Raw genomic sequence first — 17,431 nt, 5'->3', positions numbered from 1 at the left:
TATTTTTTAAATTCACAGAAATTTTTCATTAGAACGCCGTTTATATAGCCAATGGTATCTATGGTTATTATCATCAATATCATGCTAAATAAAATCAATATCAACGCTACTACTTTAGAATATCCTTTGATTTTTGGAATGAGGTTTAAAAATTTAAAAAAGAACCGGTTTAATATATTTTCGTAATCATCTGAACGTGTACCTATCTAAATGATCTTCTTAAAATTATTTCAATCGCAAATTGGAGAAAGTAGAAATAACATTCGATACATTACGTAGACTATTGAAATATTTTCTTTATATTAACTTCATGTTATATTGACTTAATATCAATATCAAAAACCAATTAAATCTCGCATTTCGCCTCCTACGCCAAGCTTCAAATAGCGTCATGGAAATAAATCATTGTTAAGGAGCTCTCCGATCTCGGAGCTATATAAAACTGAAAAGTGGAAAGAAATCCAGGCTTCCCGGTAGAATGCAATGGCTTACGGGAAATCCCGGGAAAACAGGATCGCTGCGGAGTAAGTCGTCTGAGAAATTCCTACATGCGCTGAAAAACTATTGTGTTTGCAATCCTTGCTTGCGAATAAGAATGCCAATGTGTGAATACGATGTTTTGTATTTAATACGAAAGGGTAAACTAGCAAAAATTCTTAAATTTACCAGTCAGATTTAGTAGGAATACGAATGGTGAGTTCAAAAGAACTAATATTCAATTTATTTAATAATAATTAAATTGCTGAAATCATCACAGACACACACTGAGATATTACTACTACGTGAGTACGCTAGCAATATAGTTCAATGCAGACACAGTGGGCACTTTACATCACATTACATTTTAAATTAATATTATTTTAAAATAATATTCTTAAATTTTGCTTAAATACTCATACTCATACTCTCAACGAAAAAAAAATACTGCATTACTTACATAAAACAGAAATGAAATCCTATTGATTTAGAAACTAACATTAGCTACAGTCTCCTGCATCCAAGGATCAAATTCAATCTAACCAGCAGTCTAGCAAAAATGTGTAATTCATAGCTCGCCACTACGACAGTCGTAATGGGAATGCCATTTTCACACTCAGAGCTAGTTTTAAGACATTTCAGAGGCCATTATTTATTGACGCGGGTCCGAGGTTTAAGAGGTCTCCCTTTTAGAGGGTTACAAATGTTAGTGACCTTTGGAGCCCGTTTTAATTAATTTCCCAGGTTCGGTCAAGCGTCACGCTTTAGTATTCACATGGAATATTAGAAAAGGATGTACCTAATTAATTATACTGCAGGTTTTCTATTCATAAAGTAGTTCTTGAAGACTGGGTCAAAAATTAACAATGTCATGCATTCAATAAACAATATTTTTATATTTATAAACCTTTACACCTTCCATCAGAACCTTCTTATCTTTAGATTTTTATTTACATCGTTCGAGGTCGATTTTTTTGTTCCTCTGATTATCCCGTGTAACTCATCTATCCTACCTATCAAAACTTTTTCCAATTTGTGTACGAAAAAGTTTAGCAATTCCCTATGATATTTACAAAAGCGTAGTCCCTGATTTTTTTATCAACAGACAGAAAAATGTTAGGCAGAAAGTTTGCAGGTCCAATCTTTTATTTAATGGTTACGAATAAATTACCTTTTATTTACTCAAAAAGCATTTAGCTACAAAGTTTGTATTTCGTTGCTCAAAGCTAATCAGCATGATTTACGCTGGGACTTTTTTTTATGAATGTAATTTTCTTATAATATATTATACTAAGTACCTATGTATCTACTTATTTTTATTCAGGTACTAAAGTGAATTTTTATTAAGATATTTATTTGACAAAATATATTGTAATATACTAAATTATATTATATTAGGTACTAGATTTCCGCCCGCTACTTCGCCCTCGTGTTCAAAGAAAAACCCACATACCTACGAGTAGTTCTCGTTCCTGTGGGATTTCCAGCGTCAAAAAATAACCTATGTCTTATTCTAGATCTTCAGCTACCTACGTACCAAATTTGAATGTAATAAGTTCAGTAGTTTTAACGTCAAATAATAACAAACATCCATCCATCCATCACAAATTTTCGCATTTAATAAAATTATTAGTAGATAGGATAGTAGGTTTACCGTTTGTATCTACCGTCCTTAATATAAACAACAATATAAAGAGCCTTTATCTTTTATCCCCAATCCCCATTCACACTATTTAATTCCCGTGTACGGTGTACCTAAAGCACCAACATGATCGAATGTATTAAGGCTAGAGTTTTCTAAAATACATCGGTACACATCCAAACGTGTACACAGTGCAAACCCATTTTATTTCAAACCGTATTTTCACAGTATTTTAGACATTTCTGTAATTCCACGCGATGTAAAGCCCGCTAGGGGCCGCGATACAAAGAGATATTAAATTTAAAAATGTACGCAAGTAAATTGCTGCGAACACGCCGCGGTGAATTCGAAAAAAATATTCTTACACGAGTTTCGAAATGGCGCCGTCAAAAGAATTCACTCGATGCGGTTTTTTAAATTGTTAACGGCCATTGTCTGTCGTGTGAACACAAAACATTTTTCATACAATCAATTTTTTGTCGACTTTCAGGCTTTGTTCGTTCGTTTATATTGTCTTTGATTTGCGTGCGGATTATTTACGGCTGGTAATTCGATGTTTGCTGATGCTATTTTATTTTTATTAAAAGTATCTGCAATTATTGCAGGGCATTTTTTATATTTTCCGATATAGACTGTAGGTACCATAATAAAAGAAAATGATGTTGAATGATCCGTCCAAACCTTTCGCCAATGAATGATCCTTCGAAGCCCTTTTATTAGTTTTAAGTTAATTTTTGATAATATTCTACCTAACTGTACAAAAATACATTCAAAGGAGACCCATACTTAAACAAGTGAGTGAATAAAAATGAGTCTTTTAAAAAATATTGATTCAGCTTTTATTTGCTCAAAAGAATATTATTCACAGTACACGTTGCCATAGTTATTGCTAATTTTCGACTTCATTATCTTGTAAGTTGTAGTTAGTCAAAATCTTTGATATTTTGGGTTTTATGGTATTCAATAGCGTCATAAATATAAATTTATATAATATTTATACTAATATATATTTATTTTCTATTCTTTATAAAATATTTATACCTTTAGATTCGTAAAATTACCCAATTTTTTACCCATAAAAGTATAGCAACTCTGGCTCTGTTAGCTAAGGCCCTTAAAAATACCTGTTAAGTCACATTTACACTGACATTTGTGAAGGTTGGTAGATGAAAGGTCACTAAAACACAAAAATTCATTAAAAATTATTTTATTCCAAAAAATATTAAAACAATCTTAATGACGGTAATATATTACAAAATATATCTATTTCCAAATAGAAACAGAGATATAAAATTTACAAACCATCTAGACAATAAAAATTTCTACAAGGTAACATTTAAGAACTTAGCCAATGAATAAATAAAAGACGATTTTAGACATCAATATTGTTTGGCACAAATCACTTCGGAGCCTGATTCACAGGTAAAAATGAGCATTATTTATTATGCTAAATTATTAATTTATTCATCTAACTAAAACATTTAATCATAACTGGCACAAAATTCGTACTCATAATAGAATTTTCAGATAACGCAATGAAGGCAATGTTGTGACAAATATATCGATTTTAAACATGCTATGAAATTTGAAATTAAGAAATTCGAATTAAAGAAATAGTAACTTTTCAGTAAAGAAAGATTAAAAATAAGTATACACATTAAAACTGTAATTAAGGTAACATAAAAATAAATAAATGTAAAATATTTCAAAAAAGAAAACAAAAATATGAGCAAGCATGCAATTTTACATTCAAGATTTCAGGAAAAATGGCAAGGTGTAGTGCGCAAATTTATTATTACAATAAAAATATTTATATACAAAATATTTGTACCCTCAGGTACCTTACAATATACATGAACAATGCCACTATTATTTACATTTATTATTATGCACATTTCATACGACTAGCCTTCGCTAAGTAATATTACAATTAAAACATCTAGAAAATTCGTTATTCACAATAATAACTATGTTTGAAGCACGTATTCAGTCGTATTTCTTTAATATATTTCGTTGAACACATTATATTTAAGTACGTGTTAGCAACGGACGGATAATATCACTTTATATTTATATATTAATTTGCTATTTAAAGTTCAGTTGTGGTTTCTACTGGAGATTGGTCGTAGGAAAATCCAGAGAAGTTGCGTTTGCCAAACGTCACGTTGTCGTTATCTGATGCTCTGAAATTAAATATTAGGTATATATATAGTTATTTTATATTACAACTAGCTTACCGCCCGCTTTCTCTAAAACGATTTGAGATTTAAACTATCCTATCTCTCAAGTTCGAACTGCACATGGTGTGCGAATTTTATTATAATCGGTTAAGTGGTTTAGGAGTCCATTAAGGACAAACATTGTGACACGAGATTTATATATATTATTAAGATTAAGATTAATAAAAAAAGGTCTGGCATCAATTAGGAAACATCTTGAAAAGTAAACATTTAATTTAGCTCCATCTAGTTGAAACCAAACAAGGCTTCGCGTTAATCATGCTTATCTTATATACTGTGAAACTTTATGGTTCTAGGTTTTCGACCCTAAACATATTTTAAATTAAACTCTAGATACTAGATTGCACTATTGAAAGTTCCTGGATGTAAAGTAATTTAACTTCGTAGTTTATTTTATTTCAATCTAATAAGTTAATATCACAATGAATTTGCTAATAAGAAAAGTCAAATAATAAGGAAAATTCCTAAACCAACATCTTTAAAATAATGTGAATAAATAGTTAAATTAATTTTATGTTAAAATTACCTATGCAACCCTGGTATTTCATCATACGCCATGATCGGCTGCGGCTTCTTCTTATGGTTATTCCCATTTATTTTCCTCCCTAACGTCGCAGCTAATAACCCCCCATTTATATTATTATTATTGACTCTCGGTAATGTCCCGAGTGCGTTATTTAACGGGTGACTATTCTGTGTCCTTCGATTTAACGTTTGAGTGTTGCGTATCATGTTATTTTCGAAGTTAGTCATGTTGTTTAGCGTTCCGCCATTTTCGTTGACGCTCGATGCGCGCGCTGTCGTCGCTGTTTCGGAAAGGGTCGGACTTCTTTCACCTGTATGGAAATTTTAAATTAATTGTCTATAGAACAAGGAAAAAACTACACATGTACAGACCAAACGATACAAGTGCATTGGTGCGAAAATAAATTTTGAAAGTAAGGTAAGTATAGATTAATTTATAGACACGTCAACAATTAAAATAAATATTTCAGGACAATTTTCACACACGGCACGTTCTGATTCCATACTAAGCTTTCGCTTGTGTTATGGAAACCAGATGGCTGATAAACATACATACATAATTAAGTTTAATAATTACCTAAGTAAAGATTAGGAGACTCATTAACAATTTTGTGATAAAGTGATAGTATTACAAGCGTAAAATTATTACAATAACATTGTTCATATATCCTGAATCAATCGTAAAGCCTCACAATTTTGTTCAATACAGTATGTACAGTAAAATATTAAATTGGAAAAGTATAGGGTGTCCCAACAAGAACGCAAGATTTAAATTTGGCGCCATTCGAAGTGTCATTGTTTGACATAATATCAACAAATGTTATTTTTTTTTTAGTAGAAGGTATAAGGTTAGAAAAATGGAACGCTAAACGAAGGATCAACGCATTCTCATTGTAAAATTTGTTTTACCAAAATAGTGAAAGCTTTGCGGCTACAGTACGCAAATTGCGATCAAAGAAATTGCGATCAGTAAAGAGATTAATGGAAAAATTTACTGAAACTGGGTCTGTTAGTGATGTAAAGACAACAATGCGCCTTCGACCAGGTCGATCAACCGAAAATATCGCAGCTGTACGTGATGATATCGCTCAAAAACCACCCATCTCAATTCAACACCGAGCTCCAAAAATTGGTGTTTCCAAATCCACTACGCAGCGAATTTTGACGAAAGATTTGCGTCTTGCATGCTGGAGGGGATGTGGTTTCAACAAGACGGCGCCACATGTCATACAGCCAGAGAAACAATACAATTGCTGTATCAGTCATTTCTCGGTCGTGTTATTTCACGCTTTGGGGACCATAATTGGCCACTTAGATCATGCGATTTAGGGGTTTTTTGAAATCGATGGTTTATGCGATTAAGCCGACGAAGACTCAAGCCTTAAAAGACGAAATTGGACGCTGTGTTAATGATATACCACAGCATTTATGTAAAACGGTCATTGAAAATTTCATGAAAAGATCGCGTATGTGCCAGTAAAGCCGCGGCGGCCATTACCTGATGTGTTGTTCCAAACATAACCTCATCTTGTCTACTTTATGATATAATAAAGTTTTCACAATTTTTTTCATAATATCTGCGTTTTACGTCAAATTTAAATCTTGCGTTCTTATTGGGACACCCTATATAAAATGAAAAGTAAATACCGTTATCCTTTGATAAATATTGAACATTATGAATGTTGAAGGCATGATTATTTGAACTAAAATCCAACTGCAAGTCAGCGTCATCTACCGCCATGTTTAAGACCTGTAAAAAAAGAAACACACGTTTATTTTCTTGAAGCTATCCAAGTTTTTTCGCGCACTTTACCAGATATTATATTTTTACTTACTTTTTCTCCCCAATGTAGTACCTATACAGATAAGGTTACCATACAAAATATGTTATAGCATTTACTTAAAAAACATTAATAGAATTAACAACTTATATCAATAGTTTTTATTTAATATCTGTGTCTATAACTATAATTAAACGCAAGCCAGGCGCAAGTTTCATAAATAATTTATTCGGATGATGATATATTGTACGTCGCTTACAATTTGTATTTTTAAGAAAGGTGACCATGGAGACATTACAACTACGCAAAAATAATAACCATTGTACACTTTAGACCGGAAGGAATTGGTCATGAAATTTCATATCATTGCCAAATGTGTTTCAGAATACTTAGAAATAATTTGTGTATACCTTATCTCATATCTAAGAATGTACTTATATAATCTAATATCTAAGAATGTACTTATATAATCTAACTAGCTGGTGCGTTGTGCGCGGGCTGCAAGCAGCCCGCGAGCCCCTTTTGCCCCTGGGTTGAAGCAATAGGGCAGTCATTAGAAAATGTGTTAGAATTCCCAGTCCTTTTGTAATTTTCTGCTAACAGCGATTCCACAGTCAATCGGAAGTGGTTATAAATTCCCAATTCAAATATTTTCTATTCTGGAATGCTGTCGACCTTCGAAGGTGCGTTGTGCGCGGGCTGCAAGCAGCCCGCGAGCCCCTTTTGCCCCTGGGTTGAAGCAATAGGGCAGTCATTTGAAAATAAATTCGAATTTTCTGTCCATTTGTTACATCTGCTAACAGCGATTCTACAGTCAGTCGGTAATGCTTATAAATTCCACATTCAAGTATTTTCCACTCCGGGAGGCTGTCCACCTTCGAGGGAGCGTAGTGCGCGGGCTGCAAGCAGCCCGCGAAGCATCCCAGGGCAGAAATCTTCAGTCATTTGAAAATGCATTAAAATTCCCCGTCAATTTGCTATTATCTGCAAATAGCGATTCCACAGTCAATCGGAAGTGCTTATAAATTTCAAATTCAAATATTTTCTATTCCGGGGGGCGGTTCACCTTCGAGGGTGCGTGGTGCGCGAGCTACAAGCAGCTCGCGGCTCATCCCAGGGCAGAAATCTTCAGACATTTGAAAATGCATTCGAATTTCCTTTCCATTTGTAACATCTGCTTACAGCGATTCTACAGTCAGTCGAAACTGCTTATAAATTACTTATTCAAATATTGTTAAATTTTTGAAACGTCTTATCGATAGCGGGCAGTGACTTTTCATAATAAACTCAAGAGTTAACCTAACACGCTCGTCGCTTCGCTCCTCGCTACCTATTTGAATATTTAGGCCAGCCGCTGTCGTGACTCGCTCGCTTCGCTCGCATGGCTCGTGTGGTAGTTCAAAAGTTAACCTTACACGCTCGTCGCTTCGCTCCTCGCTACCTAAACTGCTTATAAATTACTTATTCAAATAATGGTAAAATTTTTGAAACGTCTTATCGATAGCGGGCAGTGACTTTTCATAATAAACTGTTCAAGAGTTAACCTAACACGCTCGTCGCTTCGCTCCTCGCTACCTATTTGAATATTTAGGCCGGCCGCTGCCGCAACTCGCTCGCTTCGCTCGCTTGGCTCGTGCGATAGGTAGTTCAAAAGTTAACGTAACACGCTCGTCGCTTCGCTCCTCGCTACCTATTTGAATATTTAGGCCGGCCGGCGGCCACTGCCGTGACTCGCTCGCTTCGCTCGCATGGCTCGTGTGGTAGTTCAAAAGTTAACCTTACACGCTCGTCGCTTCGCTCCTCGCTACCTAAACTGCTTATAAATTACTTATTCAAATATTGGTAAAATTTTTGAAACGTCTTATCGATAGCGGGCAGTGACTTTTCATAATAAACTGTTCAAGAGTTAACCTAACACGCTCGTCGCTTCGCTCCTCGCTACCTATTTGAATATTTAGGCCGGCCGCTGCCGCAACTCGCTCGCTTCGCTCGCTTGGCTCGTGCGGTAGGTAGTTCATAAGTTAACCTAACACGCTCGTCGCTTCGCTCCTCGCTACCTATTTGAATATTTAGGCCGGCCGTTGACGCGACTCGCTCGCTTCGCTCGCTTGGCTCGTGCGGTAAGTAGTTCAAAAGTTAACCTAACACGCTCGTCGCTTTGCTCCTCGCTACCTATTTAAAAATTTACGCTGGCCGCTGCCGTGACTCGCTCGCTTCGCTCGCTTGGCTCGTGCGGTAGTTCAAAAGTTAATAAATATTTTCTACTCCGGGAGGCTGTCAACCCTCGAAGTTGCGCGGTGCGCGGGCAGCAAGCAGCCCGTCGGTGCCGTCTTTTGCCGATGCTATTCAATTACCCTTCCTACTATGGAAATTTCCATACAAAATTTTCGAAAAAAAAATTTCGCTTTTTACCAAAAATTTTTATGTGCCTGGAAGCGGACCAAGTTTTTAAACATTTTTTACTTCGACGACCCCGACCTAAGTGCAACCGGTTCAGAGAGCCGTTGAATTTCGTGATGTATGGAAAATGGAAACCGGGGGTCGGAGAGAAATTCTGAGTATGCAGTTTTGTAAATCTGACCGATCAGAGCACAAAAGTCAATTTTCAGACCGATCGTGACGGAACCGGCGCCACCATCTTGCTTTGAAAAATTGGCCATTTTTTGAAAAAAAAATTGCGTCCAATTTGAAATTTCTCGATTGCCCTGGTAGCACCCCATCTTCCTGATTATTTTTTAGTTCTACACCCCCCGGCTATCTGGCGCCGTTTCGGAGAGCTGTCGAATTTTGCGTTGTATGAAACTTGGAAACCAGCGGTGGAAACTCGATTATGAGTATGCCAACTTAATGTGCGGCTCGATTGAAGCCCCTGTGCCAAGTTTCAGCGTGATCGGCCCAGCGATGGCCGTTTTAGAATTTGTATGGCGGCGGCCATTTTTTCCGCCATTTTGAATTTTTTTCACTATCTGTGGTAATTGCTCGAGGTCTACTACAAGTTTAGTTCGAGCACCCCAGATGTATCTGCTACCGTTTGCGCAGGCCGTTGACCGTCTCCGCGGGCTGTAAGAAAGTTCAAGATTTCGGATTTTTCTGGATATCCTGGGAGCTGGGCGAGTATGAATGCGTCATTGGTTTATTTCTCTATTGCACCACCTCGTCTAAATTTACGTTTTTATGTTTGCGCCAAAAATGGAAAAATTCCAAAATCGAGCGTCCCACTATGGCTCCCTGGTAGCGTCCCAGGGTGTTGATCATTTTTAGTTCCGGGACCCCCCACCCAACTCGCACCGTTTCCGCGGGCCGTTGGAGTTTATGTTGTATGGAAGTTGGAAACGGGGGCCCGGAGCCACTCGAACGGGGCACCGATCGATTCGCCGGCTCGAACAGAGCACGTGTGCCAAATTTGAGACGTAAGGATTCATAAACGGCGATTTTGGCAAAGTACGGCGGCCATCTTGTTTTCGCGAAAATCCCCATTTTTCCACCACCCCTGGTAATCGCCACCAGTTCCGAGCATTTTTTGTTCAGACACCCCCCCTCCAGGTGGCACCGTTTTTGCGCACCTCCAGGGGTCCACTTGGTTTTCGAAGATGATCGAGATCGCTATATTTTTCCTCTGGTCACTCGGCGCACCTCTACACGATCACGTCGAAATCCCCCCCACTTTCCACGTAGTTTCCGAGAAAACCGATGTCAGTCAGTGAGTCAGTCAGTGGTAGTGTAGCTTTATTATATATTATAATATCTAAGAATGTACTTATATAATCTCATATCTAAGAATGTACTTATATAATCTCATATCTAATAATTTACTTATATAATCTCATATCTAAGAATTTACTTATATAATCTCATATCTAAGAATGTATTTATACCTAATGTCACACATAGGATTATATGTATTTACCTGAGTCTCATATCTCGGCGCTGGTTCGTCCTCACTGGACTCGTACCCGGAGGGCGGGCGAGGAGGAGCCATGCTGAGGCTCAGTGTGCCGTACTGTTGCTGTAGCGCTTGTTCTTTGTGCTTTTTGTAGCTGTTGAGGTTAATAATTATTAATTAATTTATACATAAACATAGGCCTTATAATGAAAATGGTGGAGGGTGATGGGCAATCAGAGCGACGCAATAGTGCCTATATATGAACTGTTGATATTTTACGAACAGTGAGAAACGTAAATGAATATACGATTCAAGTAATTTTTCCACTCAATTTTCATAAGGGGAGAATCCTTAATTATTGAATTTCTTAATTTAAAGAAGCTATCTGAACTGCGTGTTATTAAAGATAACAAATAAAATTAATGCAAGTATATTATAAGAAGCAAACAATCCTAATAGTTTGATGACAAAACAATGTACATGTTATAAATTTATAAAGAATAGAAAAACGACTGACGTGACCCGCCCGAGCGATCGAATTTATTCTTCTTCTTCTTCTTCTCTTAATTAATGGCTCCACCCAATAAAAAGGGACTTCGCCAATGTCCAGTATATATGGGAGAGACAGGACTCAAATTTCAACCAGTTAGACTTGTTCGGTTGTGACATTTAACATTTGGAACTGAGTGGGAAAATGCAGAAATTTTGATCAACTTGGAGCGGCTAGAACAAACACATAAGACAATACAGGTTATATATATTACAGACTACAGGATACACTAATATAGTTTATAAATATAATAAGGGGTTAATACTTTAGTTTGTTAAAGGAAATAAATTTAGATAAAATTTCAACAAATTTGGAAGGCACTAATGTCAACAAACATTTAAAATTTGTGGGACGAGGGATTTCAGGAGGGAGGACATCCAGTAATGAAGAACGAAGCTTGGAACATTCAAAGAATAGGTGGTCAGTAGTACCTTCATCCAATCCACACTCACAAATAGAGTGATCACGTACTCTAATTTTCGCCAGGTGGACAGGAGTACAAGCATGGCCGAAGCGGAGTCGACAGATAGTGGATGTTACTAGTTTGTCAAATTTGCGAAAACGGAAAAACCACGGTTTGTGTGGAATAATAGGCTGAATATCCCAATAGAATTTACCTTTTGTGCGGCTGGACTCTTGCCAAAGATTCAACCACTTCCCATCCAAGCGCAATTTTGATAGTGGAACAAGGTCTTGACTATAATTACTGAAGTGAGTATTGCAACCCACTTGCGTAGCAGACTTAGCCAAAGAGTCAGCCATCTCATTACCCCCTATACCAGTATGACCTGGTATGTAAGTGATTTGAATGTGGAGACCCTTGTTGAGGCAATTTAGGAGAACCACACGTATTCTTAAAAACAAGGGGTGACAGGATTTAGATCGAAAAGGATTAGATAGAAGGGCTTGGAGGCAGCTTAATGAGTCGGAAAATATAACCGCTTTATCAAGGTTGTGAGAGTTAATGAAATTGAGGGCTTCGAGAATGCCTGTAGCTTCACCAGTGTAGACAGTAGATAAAGGGGGGCACTTAAACTGAAGAATAATGCTGGATTGTGGGTACCAAACAGCGACTCCCACACATGACATATCGGACATTTTTGAGGCATCGGTAAAAAAGAGGTGCCAATTGGGCCATTTATTGGATACAATTTCATTAAATGTAGCATTTGCATTAATTGTATCTTTAGTTATGCCACAATTTAAAAGTATGGGTGGATTGTACGTAAGGGACTGGAAGTTAACGGAGAAGAGAGGATAAAGTTCAAACTGAACAGTAGGATCAGGCAGACGGGTGAATCTTATAAAGCTTTTAAGTAAACAAGAAAAATTAGCAGAGGGTCGGAGATTTTGACTAGTGGAGATTTGAAGGAGATTATGGAGTTTGGGCCAAAGGATATGGGAAGAGTTATAGATGGATTTAAAAAAATATTTATCACACAGATACTGTCTGCGAAGAGCTAGGGGAGGGTCAACACACTCAACCTGCAGGGCGTTAACCGGGGTAGATTTCATTGCTCCGGTAATCAAGCGTAGACAACGAGATTGCACTTTGTCTAGTTTATTCAGTGCCGTCTTATTGCATGGATCGAATATGAAAGAAGCATAGTCTAAGTGACTACGCACCACAGCATTATAAATAAGTTTCTGACAGTATGGGTGGGCCCCCCACCATACTCCTGCCAGAGATCGTAATATATTAATCCCCTTTTCGCATTTTTGACTGATGTAGTTAACATGAGGGGAACCAGATAACCTTGAATCCAATATAACGCCTAGATATTTAACTTTATTAGTGACTGGAATTGGTTCATCGTCCAGTAATAAGGTTGGTGCGGGGATGTGACGCTTTTTAGTGAAAACTACAACACAGCATTTTGGTACAGATACAGTCATACCATGATCCGACAGCCAATCACGCAGATACGACAAGGCTGAATTAAGGCGCGAGGTGATTTCATCCATGTCATGGGACTGAGCAAATAAGGTTATGTCGTCTGCATATTGAAGTATGTCACAGAATGATGTGACCGTCGTGTCCAAGTTGAAAGTGTAGATAGCATATAGAAGAGGACTTAATACCGATCCTTGAGGGAGCCCCTTCCAGGTAAGCCTAGTGGAAGAAATATGAGAGTTATGACGCACTTGAATGGATCTTGACATTAAAAGATTGCAGATAAATCGTATCATCCTCACTGGGATACTCAGCTGTAACAATTTGCTTCTGAGTACCGGAAGAAGTACATTGTCGTAGGCTGACGCTATATCTAAAAAAACGCCTACCAAATACTGCTTTTTTTCAAAGGCCGATCGAATGTCAGTGGATAAAATGCCTAAACAATCCAGTACACTCATACCCTTTCTAAATCCAAATTGAGACCTGGATAACAGTCCCCTATTTTCTACAAGCCACTCAAGTCTATTTTTAACCATGTGTTCAGCTATCTTAGACAGACACGAAGAAAGAGCGATTGGTCGATAGGAGTCGGCACAAGAGGCTTGTTTGCCTGGTTTTAGTAAAGGAATTATGAGATGTGATTTCCAAGAATCAGGGATGTGACCGAATTCATAAAAGAAATTTACTAAATTTAAAAAGTACTGTTTGGCTATGGGACCGGATTGGCGTATGAAAGAATAAGGAATGCCATCTAATCCGGGAGAAGAGTCTGAGAGGCCACTGAGGGCTACATTTAGCTCTTCCAGGGAGAATATGGCTTCCATATTGTTATCATGAGACGAGACGAGCGGACCAGTGGCCATAGGGAAAGAATCTAACGAAGGAACAAAGGGAGGGGAGAACTTATCAGCAAATTCTTCGAGCCACACTGAGGAGTTATTGGAATCTATGTCGTTATAAGAAAGAGAGCCACGAAATTTGCGTATGTTCTTCCAAATAACTGTTGCAGGTGTTCTAGGTGACAGACTCTCACAAAATGTTTGCCAGCCTGCTTTCTTTTTATTTTTAAGAAAAAGCTTGGTACGCGCTGCTATTCTTTTATAGTATATAAAATTTTCAACGGACATGGAAGCATTATACTGAATTTCGGCCTCTCTCCTTGAGTTGACAGAAGTTGAGCATTCATCGTCCCACCATGGCGGAGAGACTTTGCGAGAACCAGAGTTAGAAACGGACTTGAGGGGGATGTTATTCGCTGCTGCGTTTTTAATACAATCCACAAAGTCCGAATAAGTACATAGATTATTATCAAGAGAAACGGAAGGAAGGGACTCAACCAAATTGTCAAGACCAGTAGCATAATCCTGCCAGTTTGCTTTACAAAGTCTATACATGAGTAAGGGTGGAAAAGGGGAAGTCAATGGGATAACAGACTGGGAAAGAGAAGAAAGAAGAGGAAAATGGTCGCTACCGTGAGTACTAGAAAGGGTTAAATTAGTAAGGGACGGAGCCAAGGAGGAAGAACAAATACATAGATCAACTACAGAGGAGAGACTCTGATTAGGAAGGACTCTCCTAGTGGGAGAACCATCGTTAATTACACAAAGGTCAAGGTCATCAAGCAGATCTATTAACAGGTGCCCAAATGTATTGCAGACAGAAGATCCCCAAGAAGTATGCTGAGCATTAAAATCACCCAATACTAAAAGAGGAGACGGTACGGAGGAAAACATAAGTGAAAGATCAGGTATAATAGAAGGATGAGGATGAGAAATGTAGACAGAAATAATAGAGACATTATTGCATCTTGCAGCCACAGCGTTAATACGCTGATCATGCAAAGGTAATGGAATTCGAGAGAAATTTAAACAATGTTTAAGTAAAAGTGCTGTTCCAGCATATCCATCGGCTCTGTCATCTCGCAGACAGAAAAAGCCAGGAATCCGAAAATGACTTCCGGGAACTAGCCATGTCTCCGAGATGGCAAAAGCTATAGGGTTGTGGGTTGAAATAAGGTCAAGTACTTCATGACATTTCGGACGAATGCTTTGAGCATTCCACTGGAGGATTGTGAGGGCCATTACTGTTAAATAGAGATATGAGATTTATTAGTCTATGGGCAACGTTGGTCGGTATTGAATTTGTTTTTTTAAGAAAAGTTTCTAATGCTGAAACATAAAGCTCAACATTAGAGTTGAGTACAACCGGGGGGTCAGGGTTTTGGGATAAGGCACAACCATTCGGTTGAGTAGAAGGTAATTCCTGAGTTATTTGGCGGTGTGCAGCTACATCATACGTTTTACCTAGTGGTGCATGAGTGCGAGGGGGTATAGAATAGGTCTTTTTGTATGAAGTTTTATTAAGAGGACGAGTTTGACTAACACTATTGGATTGTTTCATAGAAGGGATGGGAAAAACAGGTGATTGTTGTGATCTGGGCGCAAAAACGAAACTGGCTGTTTCCGAAAAGGGTCTGTACACTGAAGGGGTAAGCTTAGAGGCTTCCTCGAATGAGATACCTTCTGTGGCCATCAAAAGTTTAATTGACTTTTGCCGGCTGTGTTCCGGGCAATTTTTGTCAATAGCGAAGTGAGTGCCATTGCAGTGGACACATAGTGCTTGAGATTCTTGAATGGGACAGGAGTCACCCGAGTGGTTTTGTGTACATTTGTAGCACCTCTCTTTTGAGCGGCACTGGTCGCGGATGTGCCCAAAGCGGCAGCACTTGTGGCACTGGATGGTTGGGTAATGATAAATTTCTACGGGGAGAGAAGTGTACCTACAGTAGATTTTTGATGGCATTACTTGGCCCAAGAAAGTTAGAACCACTGTTTGGGACGGGACCCAAGTTGTAATCCCATCAAGGCTAGATTTTTTGTTAAGTCTACGTGCTTTAAGTATGCGACCGTGCCTGTTAGGGAATTCTGCACACTCCACCAAATCATCCATGGTCCATTCTACAGGTATTCCTTTCACAATACCCATGCGGGTGATGTGATAGGTAGGAATGAATGCCTTAAATTTAGCTTCGGCCAAAGCAGGCAAAGATAAAAAATTATTAGCATCCTCAGCCGATGCAAACTCAACCGATATTCTATTGCGGCCAACAGATTTTACTCCGTCTCTTAAAATATTAGGTACTTTTTGACTGTACAAGAAAGATCCAAATTTGATAGGACGGATGGACAGGCCAGCAGAAGGATCGTTTTCTACGCGAGATACGTGGACAATGTATGGTCCAACTTCATCACCACTATATCTTAGAGGATTATTTAAAATAGGATCAACAAATAAAGACGGATTAACAGAAGGTAAAATGGGATCTGATGGAACAAAGCGTTTAATTGGGGATTCATCTGTAGACTCAGGTGATGGACACCTTTGCCTCTTATTCTGAGAGATGTCCAATTCCATGCTTCTTTCCTGGACGTCCGGGGGCTTAGGAGGATCGGGTGGGTCAGGGCCCATATTAGTTGATTGTTAGTACACTTACCACTATAACCACAAACTAAACACTTAAATACGAACACAATACAGCTCAAAGTGAATAAATTATTGTTAAAATAGCCAAAACACTAAATTAAAAACCCAAACACGTGTGACAGAAATCACGCCAAATGTCAAAGACCGAATTTATTCTATTCTTTCAGTTTTATGTGTCTGAAGGGACACACCGCGCGCCATCTATTGAGTGGCTGAGTTGGTGAGGCATCCGCCCCGGAATGGCGCGAAGGATGCGGGTTCGAGTCCCGCCTCGTGATCGAATTTTTTCTATTCTTTATAAATTTATATTTATAAAGCATTTGAATGCCATAAAACCAAAAATATAAATTCAATGTACATGTTTTTATTTGGGATCCAACGAAAAATGTTCCCTCAAATGAACCATATAAAATAAAATATGGGGGTCTTCAAGCGTAGAGTGAACAGGTACCTTCTAGGGAAGCGCGTTCCATCTTAGACCGCATCTCAGCTTAACATCAGGCGAGATTGTGGTCAAGCGCTTCCCTATTACCAATAAAAAAAAATAAAAAAAAAAAAAAAAAAAAATAAATGCTCACCGGTTCCAAGAAGCGCATATATACACGGTCGCAGCCGTAGCTGCTACCAGTACTAATGCAGCTAGTGCGAGCAACGCCGCGGGCAGAGCCGTAGCGAGCGGCGCGACCGCTACCTGCGTGCGGCGCGGCGGCTCCGAGGGCGTTAGTGGCGCTCGGATTGATACGCCCTTGTCTATTGCTCTGAAATATCAATCCATACTAATATTATAAATGCGAAAGTAACTCTGTCTGTCTGTCTGTCTGTTACTCAATCACGCCTAAACTACTGAACCAATTTGCATGAAATTTGGTATGGAGATATTTTGATACCCGAGAAAGGACATAGGCTACCTTTTATTGCAAAATATGTACCACGGGCGAAGCCGGGGCGGACCA

At 38.3% G+C, this 17,431-nt stretch overlaps 2 protein-coding genes across 3 annotated transcripts in view; both read right to left on the bottom strand.

Moving 5' to 3' along the window:
- Window positions 1-3,749: 3,749 nt before the first annotated feature.
- LOC123694872 (cadherin-99C) overlaps window positions 3,750-17,431 on the bottom strand; it is a 155,204-nt gene continuing 141,522 nt past the window's right edge. Inside the window, exons 27-31 of the mRNA XM_045640474.1 lie at window positions 17,057-17,236; window positions 10,573-10,702; window positions 6,532-6,634; window positions 4,886-5,195; window positions 3,750-4,302 (exon numbers count right to left, since the gene is read on the bottom strand). Coding sequence (XP_045496430.1) covers window positions 4,209-4,302; window positions 4,886-5,195; window positions 6,532-6,634; window positions 10,573-10,702; window positions 17,057-17,236 — 817 coding nt within the window. The 3' untranslated portion in view covers window positions 3,750-4,208. The remainder of the gene's footprint in view (window positions 4,303-4,885; window positions 5,196-6,531; window positions 6,635-10,572; window positions 10,703-17,056; window positions 17,237-17,431) is intronic.
- Window positions 11,089-16,598, bottom strand: LOC123694876. 2 transcript variants are annotated; one of them, XR_006751872.1, is made up of 2 exons: window positions 16,489-16,598; window positions 11,089-11,271 (listed from the first exon to the last, which is right to left on the bottom strand). XR_006751872.1 is itself a non-coding variant. In XM_045640480.1 (2 exons), the coding sequence occupies exons 1-2, from the start codon at window positions 11,858-11,860 to the stop codon at window positions 11,258-11,260; spliced, it is 345 nt and encodes a 114-aa protein (XP_045496436.1). In that variant the 5' UTR covers window positions 11,861-11,951; the 3' UTR covers window positions 11,089-11,257. The 2 variants fall into 2 exon arrangements, 1 of the variants encoding a protein (XP_045496436.1); XM_045640480.1 differs by lacking the exon at window positions 16,489-16,598 and adding an exon at window positions 11,530-11,951.

This window comes from Colias croceus, chromosome 10 (genome assembly GCF_905220415.1).
Source record: "Colias croceus chromosome 10, ilColCroc2.1".
In the NCBI taxonomy this organism is placed as follows: domain Eukaryota; kingdom Metazoa; phylum Arthropoda; class Insecta; order Lepidoptera; family Pieridae; genus Colias; species Colias croceus.
This window is presented reverse-complemented; position numbering and strand designations above follow the sequence as displayed.

What these genes read in the sequence shown, in the direction of transcription:
- LOC123694876 (XM_045640480.1), bottom strand. Translation starts at nt 11,860, where the DNA reads ATGGCTGACTCTTTGGCTAAGTCTGCTACGCAAGTGGGTTGCAATACT.